The 22,306-nt window shown below is 45.7% G+C and overlaps 1 protein-coding gene across 3 annotated transcripts in view; it reads left to right on the forward strand.

Annotated features, from left to right (window-relative positions):
• Positions 1-128: 128 nt before the first annotated feature.
• Positions 129-22,306, forward strand: part of LOC112946783 (glypican-5-like) — a 373,787-nt gene continuing 351,609 nt past the window's right edge. The window contains exons 1-2 of one of the 3 annotated variants that reach the window (XM_026038723.1): positions 129-173; positions 13,024-13,185. In XM_026038723.1, coding sequence (XP_025894508.1) covers positions 13,077-13,185 — 109 coding nt within the window. In that variant the 5' untranslated portion in view covers positions 129-173; positions 13,024-13,076. Of the gene's footprint in view, positions 174-12,340; positions 12,368-13,023; positions 13,186-22,306 lie in introns of those variants that run through there. The other 2 variants (XM_026038724.1, XR_003249298.1) reach the window with 2 other exon arrangements.

Genomic DNA, 22,306 nt, shown 5'->3' on the forward strand with positions numbered 1-22,306 from the left:
GGCGCCCACCTGGGCCATGGCCGCGCGGCGGCCGGGGCTCTGCTGGCTGCTGGCGGCCGCGGCGCTGTGCGGGGCGGCGGGCGCCAAGGCCCCCAGCTGCCACGAGGTGCGCACCGCCTTCCAGCTGCGCCACATCGGGCCCCTCAAGCTCGTGCCCGACGTGCCCACCGCCGGTCAGTGCCGCGGCGCGGGGGGGGAGCGGGGCGGGCGGGCTTCAACGCGATCAACTCGCGTAAATAACAATTAAAAAAGTTTTCATATRTAGCTATGCGCGTATATGTGCAATAAGTGCATGTATGCCCAACTCGCACATATATATGTGTGTGTTTAGCCCTGGAATTGGGCTATCTCTGTGCGCTGCACGGAGCAGSAGCGCTCCTGGTCGCCTCCTTGCTGTGCTCCAGCGCCGGGCACCGCTGCCTTATCCCTGCTGCCCACCTTGGCATCCCTCGGGCGTAGGGATGCACGGGGCGCCGCTGGATGCACCGGGGCCGGGAGCTTCGTCCCGTCGTGTTGGGACACGCAGAAGGGAAGCGGGATGTCCTGGAGGCGCGCGGCGCCCTTGCGGCGTTAGCAGAGCTTAACGGGGTTGCTCTTTGCCAGCTCGTAAAGTTGGCCAGACTTTCGGGGCACCCCTGAAATGCAAAAGTAGTCTGTGTTAAAGATGAGTTTTTCTTGCTGTCTATTCCGTAATTAACCTGAGGAATTGATTGCGAATAAAATACTCTGTCATGTCTAAAACTGATGGRCAGTCACTCGTATGATGTTCATAGACGCTCGAAAAAGTTCATTGTCAGTAATAAAGTTCCCCCTACCCTCCCTGATGTTTAGGTGTTTTAAGAATATATTCCTCCCCAAAAAAACAGAATTAAAAATAGAAAGATTATCAGCTTCTCGTAAAGCTGCCTCTTGCTGCCGTAGAGTTGTCTGTTGGTGTGCAGTGCTATAACTGTCACTTTTTGTGGCTGACTTATTATTTTCCACATCTTTTTTGAAGCAGTTCCGCTTAAAGGCAGCAGAAGTTGATGGAAAGGCTGCAGTTACCCAAACTGAGCCTGGGGTGTGGGTTTCAGATGTGGGTTTCTGCGGTGGGAGCCGAAGTGGGACAGGCGGCCGGTGTGATGTGCGGTGGCCGCAAATGACTGCGCGGTGCCCGTGATCTCTGCCTTCCCTTTCCATAAAGCATCTGCCGTGACACGCGGCTGGGAAGTTGTCGCTGGGCAAGAAATTATTCATTATTTGCGGCAAGAGGAGGTCTGTGAGAGAGGCCACTTGAATTACGTTTCTGTTCTCTCGCGCTGCTCGCGGTGACAGGGGAAAGGAGGCGTTTCAAGGCTTCTCACCCAATTTGCTGCACGTTTAACCCCCTTCCTTGCACCTGAGCTCTTTCTGGAAAGTGTGCTCCAAATTCTGGTTATTTTACGTGTTCTGCAAACGCTGACTTGGTCGGTGCAGCCTGGGGGCAGCGATGCCCTTCCAGTGGGCGTTCCAGATGTGCAGTGATGGTTCAGAGGTGGCTTCGTGGCATTCGTGTCTCCTGTTGAACTTTGGCACTGAGTAAGTGAATAGCATGAGGGAGGGCAGCATGCCCTGGAATTTCAGCTTCTTGTGAGGAGGCTGCTCAGAGGGGAGCTGCGCAGAGCAGCGCGCATTGATCTCACCTGCACCTTCAGCGTGCACCGTTCCACCCGACACGTGTCTTGTCCGGGYTGTCCCCAGTGCCTCCTGCCCAGGCTCTGCTTATGGAGAACTACACCCTACTAAGTGTTTCCAGGGTTTTCTTCTGGCAGCTGCTATCTGTGAATATATTTATTTTCCCCCTACTAGTTTCATCTTATTTAACAGTTTCCAGCCCCGTGTGCTGTCCCGTTCCCCCCAGGCCCATGCACAGGGCTGGGTCTCAGGTGTCTGTGCTCTTTTTACCTGTTTTCTAGCAGATTGCACTTGCAGCCCCATTGCCTGTSCGCTAGATATTTCCAGTCTCAGCAGTGTTGAAAGCCCTGGGCGGCTCTCGAGTCAGTATTTATAGGCTAACAAAACCCTGGTGGAGGCGAAAGCCCCGGGGATGGCTCTGTTGGGGTGCCCCTCGATGCTCCCAGCTACGGGCAGGYGGGAAGCCCGAAATGTCCCCACTGGAGCCTGGCCACGTGGAGGCAGCGGAGCCAGGACACGAGTGGCCCTCCAGATCCCTCAGTCATTGCTGATCCAYCACCATGAGAAAATTCCCCCCGCTCTTTCCACGTGTCCGGCGCTGTCTCATGCTTCTCGACTCGCATGTGGTTGTGCAGCTCTCTCCCTGTACACTGTGTGGGGAATGTTGGGGTGCATATAAAGATAAAAGTAGGGAGCTGATTGCTGCACAGCAAGAAAGGGGAATCTGTTGCTTATTAAGGAGTCCCAGGAACTTTTTATGTCCAAAATAATCACGTTGAGAACTCCTACAAGGAAGGGTTGCCTATCTGTTGGTCGTGCTGCATGCTCTGCTGCTGCTGCTTTTAGATTGCTCTTGTAGACTGCCTTCTGAAGGGTGGATTTGTCCTSCTAACAGCTTGCTTTATTCTCTGCTCTCTCCCTGCACCTTAAATCAGCAGAGGAGTTCATTACCGTGGACATGTCCTGAATATCCCATGGCGGCGCTTCACATACATTAACAATCTATATGTTAAAACTATTTGACTTTCTGTATAGTGACAGGGAAGTTCTCAATTCCTCCTGGCAGCTTCTCGGCATGTGCCGTGCGTGTATTGCACTGTCTCCTCCTACAGCCTGGGGCAAAGCTCCCATATATCTATAAAAAGTGATCATTTTATCATGAAATGGAACACACCATGCTTTTTTTCCTGTTTTAACACCTCATTTTATCATGAAATGGAACATACCATGCATTATTTTCCTGTTTTAACACCATCAGGCTCTTTATTTCTATGATCTTAACAAGAATGCTAATTCCCTTGGTAAAGGTGTGGTGTTGAAAATAGGTTATTTTGAGGGTTGTAGCTGAAACGCTGCTTTAACAGGGAGGAGGATCACAGGCAAAGGACCCCTGAGGTACCTTCATTTCGGGTTGGCCTCAGAATATCCCTATCTTCATRCTAGAAAAAAATACTAGAGGTGAACCTGGTTTCTGGTGAACTGGAAGCTGAACCCAGGAGTTGTCCATCCTCATTCCAAGGAAGCCTGAAGGCCGGAGCAGTCTCGCAAGGCCAGAGCGGTCCCGAGCTGCAGGCTGTGGTTCCTGTGATAACTTTCCTGCTGCTGGGAAAGGCTCTGATCCTGCAGCTCCCGGAGGAAGCGATGCTTCCTCCACTAATCTGGGTAGGGTTTTATAGCAATGTGCAGCCTCAGGTTGTCTCCAGAAGCATTAACCTGGAGCTGCTGGTGACTGTGGAGGCAGATTGGACTCTTGCCAACAGTAATATCTTTCCTTTTCCCCTCTTTTCCTATGTCTGAGGCTTGTTAGACACTTGACCACCTGCTTGCTCTGCAGTGCCCTCCTGAGAGCAATCACAGGCAAAAAAAAATCTGTTTAAAAGTAGTTCCTCATAAAGGTGGAATTACTGCCACTGCCAGAGGGAAATTCCAGTTCTCATATCTCTGAACCACAGGAAAAAAAAGAGTATCCTCGCTGATTGGCATAAGTATTTGGTCCAGGGGAGCAGAGAGACTGATTTAACTATCTAGGTCTGCCTTTTCTTGTAAACATCTTGGTAAAGAATCCAAAAGTCAGCAGAGAATTGACTCCTCTAGCTGCCTGCACTTGCTGTTGTCATCCAGCCGAGCCGAGGGACGCAGCCAAGCATTCCTCTCATGGAAGCTGCCTATCCACTCTCAAAAATCACTACCGAAGAAAGATCATGGCTTTTATTATAGTCACTCCCCAAATCTRGGAATTCTCTTGGTAAACTGGCTCTTAACGTGGAGAGCAACTTTAGGAAGAACTGACCTGTGTCTGCAATTGTGGTGGCTCCCATGAGCTGTCCCTGTAGCATCGAGGTTTCACCATCGGTGACTGTGATCCGAAATAAGAGGCGAGTGTCCCTGCCTGGTGTAGGGGGCTGAGCAGCGAGTCCTCATCCAAAAGGGCAGCACTGATGAAAATACATTAATGTGGTAAGTGGCAACATAGTTGGCATGATAATAAGTGCTGCATAAATCAATAAAGCAAATACATCAAAGTGAGTAAAAGCTTTTATAAAGATTAATCGTGGAAAACGGCATGAACCTGAGGATCTCTGTAGAAAGCACAGCTGTATGTGCAAAATGCATCCTGCACAGTAAAATGGATTTGACTTAAATTGCTTCATTTTTAGATGGGATAAAACTCTAGCTATAGTGCCAAGTGTTGCAGAGTCTTTGTAATTACATTTTTTTTCATGAAAGCATAAAATGACATAATTCAGGCATATGTTTAATAATACTTCAAGTAGATGCTCATCATTTACCAGTTTAGAGCCCTGCACCTGCTTCTAGGAGAAAATACGAATTCTGATGGATCCGAATGAATTCCTCAACAGCAGCCAAGCCTGTGACACAATGAGAATTTATACCCAGACTCTCAATCTGTCAGCTTGATTGGGTATTATTGTTAATATCATCAAAGAATCTTGGAAGAAGTAACATATTTGAAATAAGAGATCATATAATGCAGTGACACTTATTTTGGTACCATTAAGGTAATTTCTAAGCGTCATCAATGGATGAAATAAGGTTTCTAGCTAACATTTAACAGTTCTTCTCCTTAAGAAGGAAGAAAGCAGCACATGTGTCTCCACCTTCTGCGAGGTGCTTCAGATTTATTTATTTTTTTCCTTGTGGGAGTAAATTTTCCTTGTGGGGCAGTAATTTTTTTGCAAAATTGCAGAACACATCTGCACAGTATCTGTTCTGCCTGAAAATGGCTTGTCCAGTCCGGTTTTGAGTTGAGCTGGACTAATGTTGACATCTGATTAGGGAGGCAATTAAACCTGCCTATCACAGAAATACCATGCAGTCAGTCCCCTGCCCCATGATATTCTTCACACACTTTACCTGCTTCTCATGGGGTTGTAATTTGTGACTTGTGCTGCGCTGTTTTAGCAGGTGACACTGAGGAAACTCCTCTGGGTTGGAGGGCTCCTTGTTTGTCCAAGGTGCTTCACAGGCATAGCCTTGTCGTAGCCATCTTACCCAGTCATTCCATAGCAKCCTATAGAATGCTGTACTGTGCTGGACCCCCTTGGGGTCTCCTCTGGGTCTGTTGTAAAGCACCGAGCACTTTGATCCGTATTTATTTGGCCAGTGATTGGTAATGCAGCAGCCACAACCTTGTGTCTCATTGTGGCTAAGCGCCGTTCGTATGTGGTGATTATTTTAAATCTATCCATTTCCCCTCTTTCAGTAAATCRGTTTTAAGGGATGGATATTAATTACCCTCTTACTCTATCTGTGCATCTATGAGCATACATCTTTAGAGTTCTCCTTTTGAAATTTCAAAGCGTTAGTTTGAAGACTATAGAAAACAGTCAAAACAATGGATGACTTTTAAATGCTGATAAATCCTCCTGAAATTATTTGCTGCCTTTTGGAGACAAATTTCTCAGGAAGTGTCATTAATGCATATAATACCCTCAAGTATAGTGTCTTGCATTTTGGTAGCTAAAAGACAGGAGTAAAGCACATGGAGTTAGGCAATTGCATAGGAACTTCACAGTTGTAGGTAGCAATTTTTCCCTACAAGTTGCCTTTAATCATCTTTTTCCCCCTTTTTTCTTTTGATATGTGTGTGTTGTAGTTGGTRTTAGGAGACTCTGTGCAGTATCCTGCCTTTGTGTGTTGCTCCCAGGTTCCGTTAATAGTGGTGGCCGACGCCTGCATGCCTGTGGAGTTTGCAAATATGGATTTCTGCTCCTCTAATTGCTCTGCCTGCTCCCCGAGGTGCTTCCCTCCCTGGAGCAGCTGCACCGAGAGGACCATCCTCTTGTCCTCGTCAGAGGGAAGAGCCCTTGGTCCCCTGCGCAGGCCACTGCCAAGTCCTTTAAAAGCAAAAGGAGAGGCACTTTCATGGAGCCCCGCAGCAGCGCGTAGGTCGCGCGGGTTTTGTTTGGCAGCCCGTTGAAGGGGATAGTTGGGCGCATCCTTAAGCGTTAATGGTCCGATGTATTCATGGTTGCAACAAGGGCCCCATTCATGGGGCCGGCCCCGCTCGTTATGCATGCGTAATTCCCGTTAATGCTGCTGCACGTTGCGCGGGGATGAGGGTGGAGGGGGGAGAATTGCACTTGGGTTTGCGCAGGGGAGGAGATGTYGTAAAACACGAGGGCTGATGGAATTTGCACAGGTACCTTGGCTTTCCGTGCTTGGAAGAAGGATGACGGCAGGAAAAGAGGTGYTTGATCAACAGGTGCAAATATCATCGTGGTGCTTTTGCTTGGTAAAACTTTGGGAAGTTCCCAAGTGCTCCAAAATTCCTGCTTCTTATTTAGGCCTTGMAATGGTGACTTGAAGCCTTGAACTGGGGCCACAGCGTTTTGCAAACTTCTGACTCGTGCTAATCGGGGTGACGAGATTTTGTGATTTATCTACAATATGGGTATTTTCCATAGAAAACCTTCAGATTAAGATTCCTCACTCTTAGGTGCACATCAAAGTCTTGCGAAAGCCATAAAGAAGCTAAGCAGCGCCTAAGAAAGCCTTTCAAGTTCCAGAAAGTGCTTCAACTACTAAGGGTTTTGAAGTGCTCTAATCTCTGACATGGGTGACGTGCTAGGCTAGCACTTTTGTGTTTTGTCACAAATCATCCATGCACACAGTGCAAAGGGACCCTGACAAAGTCATTTTACTTTTCAAAAGAGCTGCTGCTTTTTTTTTCCCTCCCATACCATTATGCCTCCCATTCACWTCTACATGTTTGCTTCCACTTTGTTCAGGTCTAAGTAGCGGGGCATTTGCATAGTCTTCCCTTTGTACTCGCTAAATATGGAGTAAAATGAGCAAGATCTGTGCTGTGAAATTAAAGCTCTACTCTTGAGAGATCTTAAGGGCCAAATCCTCACAAAAGGTAGAGCAGCATCGTGCTAAAGGAGCGAGTGGCCTGAGCTGCTTACCCTGACTGCTTGTGCTGGAAAACGTGGATAAAGGGAGGGTAATTTGATGAAAACTGAGTGTAATTACAAAAATACACTGCTGGGAGCTGCTGAAAGAATAGATTAATACAAAATGCTGCTGAAATGGACCTGAAGCAATCAGCTGGTGCAGCCCTGCTATTTGCAGCCAGGATTAGCTGTATTTAAATCGCCTAGGGAAGATCACTACCTTCCTYGGCTGTTTATTCCAGTGCTTAAATACCTTCCTGCTTGCTTCTCCTGAGTGCAAAACGTGACTCTCCCACTAAAATACAAATGTTTCGCTGCTTGTTCCAACACCTTCCTTTTGATGTAATCTTTATGTACCTGAGAGCTGCTGCGGGGTGGTTGGCCCTCATGCAGMGCTGTGCACGTGCAGCTGCCACAGCGACAGCGTTGAGGTTTTCTGTGCAAATCAATCCAAGTTTGGAACACGCAGGAGTAACCGCTTTTGGTTGCATCTTGCAGTGAAATGAGTTTTGTAGCTGCACTTGCTCCAAATCTGATATGAAGAGTGGAAAAACTGCACTGGTTTAGCTCGTTTGTTGAATGATTTTAACTCAAGATGTAGTTAACACATTAAGTGTCAAAAAGTGATTGTGCCTGGGCCCAAATAATGTTTTCAATGTAAACTTTGGAATATTGCAGAGAAGGAATTGTGTAGCCAGGCACAACATGGACATACCAAATTCTATGTTCGTTAAAGGCCAAGTAACCCCTCACAAATCCAGGGTGTATTGGTAATGGTAAGGGTGATGGAGGAGAGGAGCACCCAGAGAACTGCTCTGGAGTGATCAAACTGCACAGCAGTGAGTTTGCAAGGTGGGGGAGTTTGCAACATGCAGGCTTGTAGCACAGCAGCGTGGACGTACGTGGATGCATTAGGCTTTCATGGAGTGAAGGCTACAGTAGTGTAGAGTTATACTTAAATATACACACATACTTGAGTCAGATATATATATATATATGATGCAATTTCAGGGCTGCAGCAGATCATTTGCTGCTAACTTGAGAACATACATGTATTCATCCTTRACTTTGCTGGCAGTAGACATCTCTATACTGCGGATGTGCAGGCAAGAAGGCAGAAACCAGGTTATTGAAAACGGAGGAAAGTGGCTGAAGTTTTAAGGCTCCTATGATTAGGAGCAGTGTGGTGGGACAAGGGAGAATCCTCSGTCACCTGGGGAAGTCTGAGGATCTCCAGTTCCTTTTCTTTATCTGCCTTCAGTTCTTTGGGATACTGCTGCTTTGGGCTGCTTGTGCTGCGGTGTTTAGCAACGTTTTAGTTCCCAAAGCAGGTCCTTTTCCTCTTTGTGGCTGGAAGAGCAGGACCCAAAGAAGGCTGTAAGAGGACAAAATATTGAACCGGGTCCTGGTTCCTTCCAGGAGCCAACATGAATAGTTGCAACTGGAGGACCCAGGTCCTGTTAGCAGCGACAGGCTCTTGCTGGCTCATGTTTGGGGAGCAGCACCCAGCAGGATGCAGATCTAAAAGCTGAGATGAGAATGTTGCTGTCAGAATAACGCTTTCAAACTTAGGGCCTTAAGAGAGACTAGATCTTAGTCACCTAATCTTAGTTTTGAAGTCTGGAAAGAGTATCTGTTGCTATTCAGAGCAGCTTGGAGTTGCATTTGGTTCGTGTATTGCCCTTTCAGTTTCAGGCTTGAGGAATCAAATTTGATCTTCCTAAGCTGCACTGCCCTAGATAAGTCAGGGAAGAGCAATGCTTGCCTTGCCCCAGAAGCAGTGGTGGCTTCCTGGTACCTGGAATTCATTGATATACTGGTGGTAGCATTAGTTTAAAAACCATCCAGTAGACTTGATTACACCTTTGGTGCAAGACTTTAAAATGAGAGTTGGCCAAGCTGGACACTAGGCTTCATATATGGTTTTCAAATGGCCCAAAATGTTTTTGTTTTTTAATTGGCCAAAAATAAATTATTCAAAATTTGGGGGGAATATGGGAGGGCCAGGAATCACCCCTTTTCTCAAGTACTTCTCATTTCAGTGTCCCTGTCTGAGGCTCTTGGTCAGATTTACCAGTCCCTCTGTCCCTTGAGGTTTTTCTGTTCCACCCCCCCCCCCTTCAATCTAACTTTCCAAATTTTATGTTGACAGCTGCARTGGGAGAGAATAAGAAATACAAATGAAAATGAGCATATCAGTACAGTGGAAATTTTCTTTGATATTCTACCTTATATGATTGCTACTGTAGGAGGTAGAGCATATTAGCAACAATTCCTACAAAAAAAAGGTTGTCAGTCATTGCTAAAACAGCTGGTGTTAACATCTGAATTATCATTAGGCTTCAAAGTGGAGATGAATGAGGCAATTCACACCTCTCATGAAGTGATTTCATTTCATCTCCCTGCAGCCCCAGGCAGACAGCCCAGTATTGATTTGCATTCAGAAGTTTTCTTTATAACTGTGCTGGACTAAAATCCCACCACTTTGATTTAAAACYATTTTCAGTTTTGCTATAAACACTGTAATCCAACGAGCTACATGTATGTTTTAGTTGAGTTACTTCCATAGGTAGTTTCCGTGGCACTTTTCTTGAAGGATTCCAAGTCTGAGTTCTGTGTCAGTGCACTGCTTTTTCCACTGGAGAGAAGAAATGCAGTTTATTGTCCTGAGAAGTCACGGGGCAGGAAGATTTATTATACTCTTTTATTATACTTTTCCTTTTGGTTGGAAAAATGGATGGGATTCTATTTTCTTCTGTGAATATGACAAGAGAGAATGAATGATGAGTGATAGTAGACTCTTCAAAAAATTTATGGCAGTTCTTGCACTTTTTCCTCTCACCCATGTGCTACGATCATGTGTTCACCCCATAAAGGAAGGTGATGTGTAATGTGGAAAGCCCATTGGTGTAGCCTTGCTGACCTTTCTCAACCCAGATTGTTTCAAARTGTGCTTTATGCATCCTTCTAGCTTTTGTGCTTGTATAGTGCCCATGGAAAGAAAGAAGGATGAATCCTCAAGGAGGATAAATGTGAAATTGCATGCGCTGTGGAGTTRGCCAAGCCTTCGGTATTCACTCCTACCTTCAGTGCATCTCCCCAATAAACTCTTTGAACGTGGGCCTGTCTGACTTGGTTGAGGCTCGATGTGTTTCCAAGGAATGCCGTTGAGTCTCTGTTTCCAAGTAATGCTGTTGAGTCTGCGGGATGGCACAAGCAGGTCTGTCCTTGAGAGAGCTCCAACTGCTTGCAAGGAAGCTGTGGCCCGAGGACATGTTTTGGTCCCTTAGAGCACGGAGAAGGGTAGGAAGGCACCTTGTTTGAGGAGGATGAAGCCTCCTCCCAAGAGGAGGTCAGGAGATTGACTGTTCTTGGAATGGAGTGGAGTTCAGTGTAGGCTACAGAGAGACGTGTTGTGCTCCTGTCCAGATGTGAAGGGGCTTTGGGAGGGTTACGAGCCATGATGACAAAGCTATGGAGCCTGCACCAAAGGAGGGAGGAGGGCAGAAGGCAATTTGAAAAGAGGGTTAAAAAAGTGAGAGCTGCAATAGCAGGCAAGTGGCAGAGTGAGATGGGAAAAAGTGAAACACTCAGCAACGCGCCTAACAAGGCTTCTTTGTGCAGATGCTGCCCTTAGGACCTGTATATTTTGGAGAGTTCCTGCTCTGGAAAGTGCTCAGGGCCAGTTGCTGATGGCCTCCTGCTGTCATGCAAGCAGCAGCCCTCGCTGACGCTGCCAGCTTGCTGCAATTGTGACATCCAGTGCTTTTGGCTCTCCTTTTCCTCTCCCATTTGAGGTTTCCACTCCCTTAATTTTGCTGGCATAATCCCAGAGCTGCCCAAATGCTCCTCCCATTTTGTGTTTATTTGTAGGCGTATGTACATGTTTTTGGACATATTCTTGAACTAACACAAGGTATTCTGGCTCACCTGGATTAGGAAGTAGCTRCACGTGCCAGTATTGCAGTAGTAGCGATGCTTGATAAACTATAGGTGTTAATCCTTCGGTTTTGGTGATTTTACSTGGAACAGCACTTATGATCGTGGTCTTAATGGTGCTCCAGTGTACTTTAGAATAACACTACAAGTCCAGTGTTCAGGTTAAAGAAAACTTCTGTTAATGTTTTATGATGTGAAGGAAGATGTTAGGCAAAGGGAGGTTTTCATTGCTCGTGTTTTCTGAAGAGCGTGTGTACTTTTGTGCTCTGTCTAGAGAGCAGGAACAGATCTGGGTTGTGGGGGCAGTCTGACTTCAGCAGATCTGCAGCCTTCGGGCCTTGCAAGGCCCTTTAATGTGCTGTTTGCCTAGGTAGCCTCTATAATGGAGCTGGTAATGGGGTTGTTCTTATAAAATGGTGGGATGAGGTGGAAATAAATGTTTTTTTTCCGAATAGTTGGAAAGGAGGGGTTTTGATGAGATCTTGATGACACAGTTATACTGAGACAGAAAGAGCAGACATGTCCCTGTGTTTCGGGGACCTGAAGGGTCCCTGCAGCCTGTCTGGATGTCCCTTTGCTCACAGGGTGGCCCRCTGGTTGCCATTTAACATCCCCCTCGCTTGCACCAGTGCGTCCTGCTGCCCTGCAGCCGCTCTCGTGGGTGGCTCGGTGCCTTTCCTGCAACCCCGGCACATAGCTGCCTAGGCAAATTAAACAGTAACTGTTAAACTGTGCTCAATTACTGACCTTCTCTGAGAGGAGGCAGCAGCTGCCCCGGAGGGCCGAGCTCGGGCGGGCGCCTTGGCTGCTGCTCGGCYGGGCCGAGCTCGGGCTGAGTGGCTCGCGGCCTCCGTCTTCGCCTGCAAAGTCATTGTGTGGTGTGGAAGCGTGGGGCTCTGGATTAGGGCGTTRTTGGGAAATACTGCTGGGAAGACTGTCGGAATAGGGAGGAGTAAAAGCTATTGGAGGAGTAAAAGCCACTGGGAGATGAATTGCGCCGGGCTATCCACCCTCTGGGTGGGAATAGCTGAGGCCTAGTGCCTTGGGTGGGAGCTGCAGGCTCCATGGGTACAAGTGGGCCTGTGTTTAGGGTTGAAAGGAGACAACTTTGCTGCTCAAGAGCTGCCTTTTCTGGCCTCGCAGCAGGCTGCCGATTCCTGTGGGGACTGCTGATTCAGCTAGTGACACGGCCAAGGTCTCCATGCCTTGACTTGTACCAAAGCCTGGAGCAAAGCCCTGGCCTCTGGTGAGCCAGGACAAAACTGCGCTCAAAGCAGAGGCCTGTCCRCAGCCACCACCTTGAGCGGAGCTGGTCGGGGTTCCTGTGCTCTCGGCACCCTCAGCACTGCATAACTGGGGTAGGGAGCTGTCCTTGGCACAAAATGTTTGCAGGCTGTGGAAGAGCTTTAACTGGGRATGGCTGTTGCTTTCCAAATATTGATGTTATAGATTAGGCCGTAGTGTGATTTTTTTTTTTTCCTTGCTCTTTCTTTCATTTTTATTGCATCCTGAAGGCAGCAGCTCAGCCTCACACTGATTCCCTTGGGTACCGGGTGGATATTACTGATTTTCACCTGTGCCGTAGCCCCGGGCTGGGAATGGCCATTGTTCCCCTTCCCTGTTGCTGCTGGTAGCTCATGGTCTCTGAAAATATCTAGTCCTCACTGTTGGCCTCTCTATTTCCATGGCTYAGTGCTGGCTGCCTGGCCTTGTGCTGTCTCTTCAAGTGTTAAGTACTCTCTCCTGAGGTCAGYATGGGCAGGTAATAGTGCCCAGCTCGAACAAGGGTGCAAAATCAGCAAAGAGAGGCAGGACATGTCACATTATCCAAATATAGGTGAGACGGCCATAAAATAAATTGGTGCCCTTGAGACAAAAATGTAGTTTTGCAATGCTGTTCCTTTAAAGTTTTGTTGCAGTGGTTATTGTTGTGGCAGGGAGTAAGAACCATTATTTATTGTTATGGTGAAGGGGAAGGTTTTCTAATTATTGTGTTTCTGTTTGCCTCTAATAGATTCAGATTTACAGATCTGTCAGCACAGAGCGCCAACATGCTGCACCAAAAAAATGGAAGAAAGCTACCAGGCGGCCGTGCGGAGGGAGAGGACGCAGAATATCCAGGCTCTCAACTTTGAGCTGAAATACATGATAGTTGGTCATATCACGGCCTTTCAAGGTAGGAACTCCTCAGCTGCTGCAGACCCACGGTGAATGACTTGGAAAAGTATCCTGCAAAAATAATGGGAAGATTAATCTCTTTGTGCTTTGCTTTTTGCATTCCCAATTCATCACGTGCCCTAGTCGCCARTTTGTTTTACTTCCCTCTCTTCAGGATTCTGCTTTTAGAAAAGAGTGAGGGCACTTAATCTTGGTTGGTATTTTAAGCATCTGCCTAAATCTAATTAGGAATAGATTTAAGCTTAGACCTTCCTGGGATCATTTAAAAAAAGATTGGCATGGATTTTTTTCAAGGTGTTTTAAAATGTTATTTAAGTGCCCAGCAGTTGTTTATGCTTTTTGAATCTCTCCTGTGTAGTTGAAGTAATTACAAGTGTAAAAAGCTGAATTTAAATGCATTGGTTTGTTGATGCTGAAGAAGGAGAACTCTCATACATCTAAACTGAGAAAATGGCTTTCCTTGCATTAAAATGTTTCACTAGCTATTAGGTCACAGGAAGACCACTTAATTTTCAAGAATTATGTCCACACAGTTAAATGTAAACGCAGGGAGGAACGTCCATTCAGTCTCTTTCTGTGACTGACTGTTCTCAAAGCTGCCCTGCTCCAACAGGTTGATGTCAGTCTCATAGTTTCTTCATATAGGTGTTTCCTGAAGACTTTTCTCCAGAAAGGTGTTTGAGCACCGGCTGTGAACTTCAAAAATATGAGAGCTGATTGATTAAATCAACTGCTGACTGAATCGAGCTTGCTGACTAATTATGTGGTTAGTTGGAACTCTGCTTTGCTATATTTAAGACCAAGTGCTTGGCACCTTCAYGGAATGGCCCTTGAAAACTGGCCAGTAGGTATGGAATTATGAAGKGTTGAGATCTAAAGTATTAAACATGTTGGTACAAGGTGTTTGTTTTTTTTTAATTGAAAAGTAGCTCTTTTTGCCTAGTTTCATCCATTTTGGTGAAAAAAATACTTGATMTGAATACGAAAACCAATGGAGAGTAAATGAAAGACAGCATGTTGTCTGAAATTGGACAGTAAGAAATGTTGGAAGTTGGATGTGTGGAAAATGCAAGATGAATATATTTCCACTCATGGCTATTCCCCTCAGTTTCCTCCTTTGTAAACCTCTGGGGAAGAAATGGCATTTTGGGTTATTTTGCAATTAATCTGGGAAAGTATTTCAGTATGCTGCATGGTTTAGGAAGGTGGTTGCAGGGCACCTTGGAGGAGTGCTGTAGTCAAAGGGTGACGGGCTTGGCTTTGTTCAATGCGGGTGAGTTATTCCAGCAATCTTTTGGTATCATGATGAAATAAAGGTAAGGTCAGAATAGATTAACCCACCAGCCCCTCTAGGTCAAGCTGGCAGCTTTATTGTCCCTTGCTGATRAAGGCTTTTGATGGAAAGAAAGAAATCACTAGACATTTCACACAGTTCAAATTTACAAGTGTTTTCCAGAAGTGGGTAAACAGGTTGGTGGTTGTAACTTGTTATGCCTGGTTTTCGGGCTACACTTAGGTGGGAGCACTTGAAGATGCGGCTTTGCTGTCTTGAGATGAGAGCTGCATTTGTCCTTTGGTTTTGTCTCAGGTGTCAGTTAAAAACTTCTCTTTATCCTGTGCTGTATAAACAKTCTGTTGCTAAGAGTAGTACTATGCGACACATTGACTGAGAGGGAGGATCTTTGCATTGAAATCTGCCCTTTGGGTCTGTTTTAGTTTGTTGCTGTTTTGCATGATAAAGTGCGACAGACAAAGGATTTAAAGTCTCAAAAAAAATCCGTATTTTATTGATTCTCAGGTGCCTTTCAGACTTCTTTCTTTTTTTTTCCATCAATGGGAAGGAGCTCAGACTTGCTAAAAAGATGCAATTTATTCATTTGTCTGAGGTGGTCTTTGAAGTCTACATGAACAATTTACTTGCATATATATGTATAGATACACATAATGCATCTTTCTTTTGAGTATTGTTAGAGACAAAGTTGTGGCAGCYCTTGCCTACTGCTGAAGCACTAGTGTCAGGACTTGAATTTCACTTTCAAGACAGCAACATTTTCTTTTAGAGGGATTACATTTTTTGGAGTTCACCTTCTGTCATGAGTTATTGACATTGAAATTATGAACTTGAGACAGCATTATCTTGTTTTTTCTTTCCTGGAAGTCAAATGTCACTTGCTGCTATGGGCTGCTGTTAAAATAGCACAAGTATTAATGGGAAGGAGCTTTCTGATGCCAGCAGGAGTTATTATAAAGGTTTGGTAGGTATTCCCTGTATACTGCMTGGATGTTGTAATCCATCTCGGTTTTAGATGGGAGAGATTTTCTTTTTTAAACTGAAAATATTATTTAAGTAATTCTGCCCACAGCTGAAATAAGACAATTTTCATAGGTACCAGAGTTGTGCAAAAGAATTAGTCTGTAAGAGTCAAATAGCCCACAGCTGTGGGCAGATGTGTTATATTTAGGCTAGTGCCTGTTTTGTATGGACAGCCTGAGCACTGCAGTGCAATCCTGCTGTTTTGCCTCTTCCTGATTTTTCAGTACTGGCAAACTAGCTCTGTCTCAAACACTTCATARATTAAACTTCTGCGTGGCTGTTTTTAGCTTGAGCCCCAGGCAGTGATGCTGTTGCTGCAGTAGCTGATAAGAGCAGGAAAAGGTGCCACAGACCTGTAAAGTTCTGTGGTCTGCCCCAGAAATCATAACCGTGGCCTTAGTCACTCTGCCCATGGGTCGCGTGGCCGTGCGTGGCTCCAGGTGAGCGAGCAGAGGRGACCCGCGCGCACACCGAGGTGCTGGTGAGAGCAGCGCAGTGGAGGGCACTGGCTGCCCGTCCTGGTGGGTGCTCTGGCTCTTCTCAGACGGTTCTGTTCAGGCTGCTCTTTAGAGTGGGTCGTGCTGTCCCATCTGAAGATGTGTCCATCTCTCTTTAGCTCCTGTGGCTGCAGCCTGCAGCACCCGCCAGACCCACTGAAGCAAATGACCCAATGCGATGCTTTCATTTCACAGTTCACCTTCTCCTTTGACAGCCACAGTGTTCTCCTTTGAACTTAGTGTTTTTTCTTTCTTTTTTAGGCTTAAATGTAAGCAACCAATTCCTTTAATTTCTCTAGCTTTCCTTTTTGAACAGATCAATTCCTTGACAATGCCACATGTTACTTGGTGCAGTAATGGGGCCTCGTGTTTCCACACTCCCAGCTATAGGAGGGCAGATCATCTTCATACCACTCTGCTCCCTTGCCCCTAACTTGGTGGGGTTTGGAGAAGCTGTGGGCACGTCTACGCATCTAATAGGGAGATGCTAATTTGTGAAGCTCCTTGTTGCTATTTTCAACAGCAATACAAGTTGCAGTGGTGTAGAAAATACAAGTTGCAGTGGTGTTGCAGTGCAAATGCACATTGTTATGCCCTCTTGGCCTCTGGTCCAAGCAGGTATCTGGGAGGAAGAAAATGGGAACACAGAGTGTAGACGTGAGCAAGACGCGAGCTTGGACTTGGGGTTCTCAATTAAATACCTGAAAGTTCACGTCYGGCTGCTCAAAAAGGTCCTCAGTCCATCAGATTCCCAATCAAGCATTGCTCCTGGTGAATGGGGGCCCAATGGCTTTTGAGGATCATCATGTGATGGACACCATGACTGATACCTCTTCCAGCCCAGAAATAAGCAGCTAAGCACAGAGGTTCTTGGAGCTATAGCGAGTCACATGTATTCCATGTTTTAATGTGCAGAACTGCAGGCATTTGTGTGTGTTGAATTCCAAAATACCAACTTGAAATGGGGGTGCCTGGTTGATCATGTTGATGTGCAGTGAGATTTACCAACCAAAACCGGCTTGGCTGGAGAAAGGCGCTTTGGTTTGGAGTTAATTACTGTATGGAGTGTAGTCACAGTGCTGGAAATGGAGGCAGTCCAAAATCAATGAGCTATTTAAAACAAGAGGAAGAAGACCCACCCAGCTATCATCAACCGAAAGCTTGCTTGTGGTTTCCATTATTTACTACTGGATTATTTGGAAAGCAGAAATGCTGTTTGGCTCAATAGTCTTTTTTTTTTTTTTTCCAATGCCATAATACTTGGTCTTTTGTTCAAACAAATGGTTACCCGCCCCTTTCCACTCATATAACCCCACTAAGGAGGGTTCTGTACTCTGCTGACCTCCAGCTGACAGTTGGCCTGGGTGTATAATTTTGTTTTGGCTCCTTACAGAAGTGGCTCCCTGCAGAGATAGGAGAGAGGCTCCAGTAAAGTTTTAGTGTCCGTTTTTATATGCTGTTCATTCCCCTTCGAATGGACCAAATGGAGTGTTTCTTGCTAGAGCAGAAGCTTGGAAGGAAAGCTCAAATATTTTTGACTGAGTCTTCAGTCTTATTTTTTAGAAATATAATTGTTTCTAGTTGAATTCATTTCCGTCCCAGCTGAATTCATCTTCTTTATGCTAGTCATGGTTTTAGACGCCAGGCATTGCTAAGAGTTCAGCCAAATTCTTCCCGGTAAGTGTCCTTTTCTCAGGAAAAAGAATCAAATTATAATTTGCAGTGTGCAATATTCCCTAATGCTCTCACCTTTTATCTTCAGAACATGCAAAATGTAAAAGAAAATCTTTGAGATGTGCCTGGGACCGTGAGTAAATATTAGGGTTATRCTGTGAATGGTGATTATTGAATTTGCTATGCAGCTTGAGAGCATTTGACCTCTAAATGTCTCAGGTGGTAAGCAGTTCTGCTCTTGACTGAGAGATTACCTGAGGGCTTGGGCAAGGAACGGCTCCTTGGAAGTTTTGTGCATGTACCTTGGTTGAGCTTGGAGAATCAGACTGATGTTTCCATGTCAGTTTGCAAGAGAATGAGAGAGGTTGCCGAGGAGGTCTGTGAAAAATTTTAGTTCAATGCCCAGAGGTGGTGAAGAGTGTGTAGAAAGTTAGAAATGAGGAGGAACAGAGCTGTTTAGCATGTAATGGGTGAATATTGTGTGATTTTGATTTGACTCCCCTCCCCTGTGCCTACAGGCCTGCAGTAACAGGTAGGAAAGGTGTAGGGAAAACAAGGGCGAAGGGGGCTACAGAAGACCTGTCATGAGTAAAGATATTTTCAGTCTGGAAAAAATAAAAGACTTATTGGGAGGGTATTTGGTACTCCTCTGTGCTATTGAATGCCATGGAGGGTATTTGGTACTCCTCTGTGCTATTGAATGCCATGCCTTAACTTAAGTTTTTCTCCAGTGCAAAACATGTCTGTGCAGCAGTGAGCAAGCCAAGGTGCAGCTCAAGGCAAGTGAAGGGGACTGTTGCTTCATGCACTGCGTGGTGTCCGGTGAGAAAAGGGGAAAAAGTGGTAGTACCATTAAATGCAGAGCTCAGCTTTGGCTGAGAAAGTAGCTGAGCTGCACACACACCTACAGGAGCTGATTTAGTGTGTCAGAAAACTTGTGCCTCTTTGTTATCTACTATCAAACTCGGCTACTGGCCACTGCTGGAGATGGGATAGAGCCATMGTCTTGGGTCTCAACATAAGCCCATTTTACTGATTGTGCTCTTAGTGAGACACATAGTCTCCTTAATCAGCCATGTAGTAGCAAAAGCATGTCATTTTGTCCAAATATATTTGTCATCAGAAGTTCAACATAACTGAAAACAACTCTTTGTTGGYTGTTTTTTTCTGTATCTTTCCTGTCCAGACTGAGTCCTGCTGTCTGGCGTGATTGATGCTTTGCATCAAGACCATCTTCAATTCTGGTCTTTTTCGTTAGATGCAACCAGAATGTATAAATCTGCAAGAATTTTTCTTCAGAAAGTCTCTAAAATGCTCGTTTTTGTCATTCTCCAGACAGCTAAAAGCACATGAACACTCCTATCACATTTATTGATAAATTGTGGCTCATATTTCCAAGCACGATGTGATGCTGCGTGTGCCCATTCAGCATCCCGTGGATGAGATGACTTCCCCAGTCAACCTCGACCATGTTCTCTGACTCAGTGATGTTGCTCCTCTGGCTTCTAAAATCTGCCTTTTTATTTTGTATTTCCAATGTAATCCAGTTCTGCCATAGACCRTTTAATTTGTGACATGTCAGCTACTGGCACTAGTTAAAGGCAGCCTTTTCAAAGGTACCTTTATGTTTTTTAGTGTGCTGCCGTTCTTGCTTGAGGAGTTTTGCTGTGAAGTTCCTCAGCAATTCATTGTTTTCCTTTAAATCCCCTCTTAACTCTCCTTAATGCCCAGATATACAAAGTGCTTGCAAAAGGGCAAGCCAAAGCACATCAAGTCGCTGTCTGTGATGCTGACCAGACTAGTCCTGTCGTCCCCGCTTCGATCCTTCCTCCCCTGTGTGTCTATATCTCTTGTCTGTAGTTTGCCTTTGCTTTTATTGACAGCTCTGAGACAGGCAACATCTTATATCCTAGATCTCTGCAGTGCCYGAGTTCCCTCTGTTTCATTAAGTGCTGTAGTAATGCAAATAACCAATTTATTTCTTTTTCTGAATGTTTCTGACTGTATTACTGTATCCTACCCTTTCCTCTAGTTGATCAGCTTTAGAGGTACCTGAAAATATTGTCATATAAAAGAATACAAGRAAAATGACAGGGAGAAACAATGGAGGAAAAAAGGTTTTCATGAGAAAGTCATAATTTTCTGGTATGTTTTCAAAATAGCAAATTCAAGTGGAAAACTGAATGAAARTCTAGCAGGAACACTTAATGCTCACTGTGAATCGTAAACCACTGTTTTGCAGATCTGGTAACAGAAATCATGTCTAGAGAAGCCTCTGTAGCATAACCCAAATTAGCAGCCATATTGCAAACAATTGATTTCCTCTTAAAGAGAGGGAAGACCTTGATATGAAGGTCYCATATCTCATTGCCCTGGGACAACCTTCCCTTGAAGGTGAAGCACGTGAGCTTGTGGAGCTGAACACCGTATGCGCCGTGACTATTTTTCCAGGAGGCACCGTGCACAGTTGTGCTGGAGACACCTGATAGATGATCTAAATCCTGCCAGAATGTCCTCGGTTGCTCCTCATTATGTACTTGTGAACATTAGATTTTTTGGCTGGTTGTTAGCGGTGAATTGCTTTGACCATTAGGCAAGAGCTTTTTATTTTATAGTTGTGGCTTTTAGAAACGATTGAGGACCCATTTCATAGGATTGCTTGAGTCAAAGCCTTGAAAGGTTGTGATATTTCCATATGAAGTGGTGAGAGAAATACACATTAAACAAATCTTGAAGGAAAGAAGAAATCCAGGTAAGATATCTTCTATTTAGCCTGCATTGTGCCATGCAGGCTCGCTTACTGAGCGTGTCTGGCTTTGGCTGACATCTGATACCCAGCGGGTGAGCAATTTTGAGCAGGGACAGTCTCTTTGCTTCCTATTTATAGCAATTCGTGTGCTGTGCATAGGGCATCTCGGTGCTAGGATGAGAGACCTCATGAACACGTACGTCACGTGCGTTCATCTTATCCTGGTGTCCATATGGACCCACCTGTTGTTGCAGTTACCTTGAGCTTGCTCTGTTCTTTCCCGGACCGTGTCCAGATGTTTGTGGACATATGTAAAAGTATGGTGGAAGGTAAGTCAGTARATCAGTGGTCAGTCCTGACAGAGAGAAGGAACAAATGTAGCTGACAGAACAAAGGGGTCCTTCCAGGAATGGAAATGAAGGGAAATAGGGAAATCTGCAGAGTGAGCACACAAGCTTGAGGGTTTGGCTACTTGGGGACACTTGCCACCAGCAGCAGGTCATCATTTTTGACCATGTTTTGGGGAATTTGCTTGCTCTAGGCATTGTGCTGGAGCTGGCTGCTCTCTTCACCATATGGCTGAACCTTTACAGAGGCCTATAGAACAGGAAAAGCATCCTTTTTAGGCAGTTTCTAGTTGCAAGATCTTTGGGGCATCATATAGCCTTTCAGTTTGCAGAGCACATTTCCCTGCCGACTGTAGGCTCTATATAGAATTTTGTTTGGGGGTGAGAGGATGGGCATAGACAAGGGAAATAAAATCAAAGTTTTTTAAATTAACTGCCATCAGGACATAGGTTTTCATTATTTTGTGACGTTCTTTTGAGAGGCCATATGCGACAAGGGCTATTTTAGGAGGTATTTGCAATGCAGCCTGTCATCTTAGCTATCGTGCAAAGGCTTCTCTGGACACAATCTTCCTTAGCAGTTCTGCTTTGCAGGGCAGTGATTTACAGTCCCGAGTGATGACTGGAAAGTGTTTGTTTACTTGTAGAGCAGTGTGTGTATGTGCCTTTTCAGTAATGCTATGCGTTTATTTTTCAGTATTCTATGCGTTTATTTACGTTTACGTGTAAAAAGAGAGGGTTGGGAGCCAGGCTGCAGGGTTCCCATCTCCGTGCAGCCAGGCAGGTAGCAGCTGGGGGGAATAAATACCCTCCAAGAGCTGCAGCTGGCGGGCAGGCCAGATGCAGGCACCCCAGCCAGGGCTTCCTTTGTACGTGTGTTTAATCACTTTCTTATGCCTGGTATCCTRCTGGCTTCTCGGAGTAGTTCTGGCCCAGGTCATTGCATGGATATCGTGGCAGAAAAGGCGGTTTCTCTCCAGAAAACTTTGTGCCGCCTCCTGCTCGCACAGAATCCTCACAGGAAAAGCTCTGGTGCGTGGGGAAGGAGCTGTCGTCTTCCTGCGTCGTCTAAATGAAAAGCTACAGATTGGGTTGTCTTCCGTGCCTGGTTTGCCAGGGAATGATCCAGGGGCTTCCAAACAAGCGATTTTTATTTGTGCAGCAGGACGAGTGGAGAAGACCTTATGTCCACGAGCTAGGAAGGGAAAAACTGCCCGAATGGCTGTGCCAGCTCGGAACACCAGCCGCCCTCCTTGAAGTGCAGGTTGTTTCTTAATAACCTCCTTGGTGTCACCTGTGCAGCTTAGAGCTTTGCTGCTTGGTGCTGTGCTGGGTCCCCAAAGCCTCTGCAAAGGACCTAGRCCCTTGAAATGGAGCCCTGGGCTTCAGCCAGCCCCCCGTGCACGTGTGGGTGCCCAGTGTGTCACCTGAGTGCGAGTTTCTTCATGGGGAATAGACCTCTGCTGCCTTGGGTAACTGTGAATAATCCTTAATAGCGTCTGTCATGCAGATGGTGTTTCTGTTTTATTTACTATTCA

The sequence above is a fragment of the Nothoprocta perdicaria genome, unplaced genomic scaffold (assembly GCF_003342845.1).
Source record: "Nothoprocta perdicaria isolate Ctin4 unplaced genomic scaffold, notPer1 scaffold_217, whole genome shotgun sequence".
Lineage (NCBI taxonomy): Eukaryota > Metazoa > Chordata > Aves > Tinamiformes > Tinamidae > Nothoprocta > Nothoprocta perdicaria.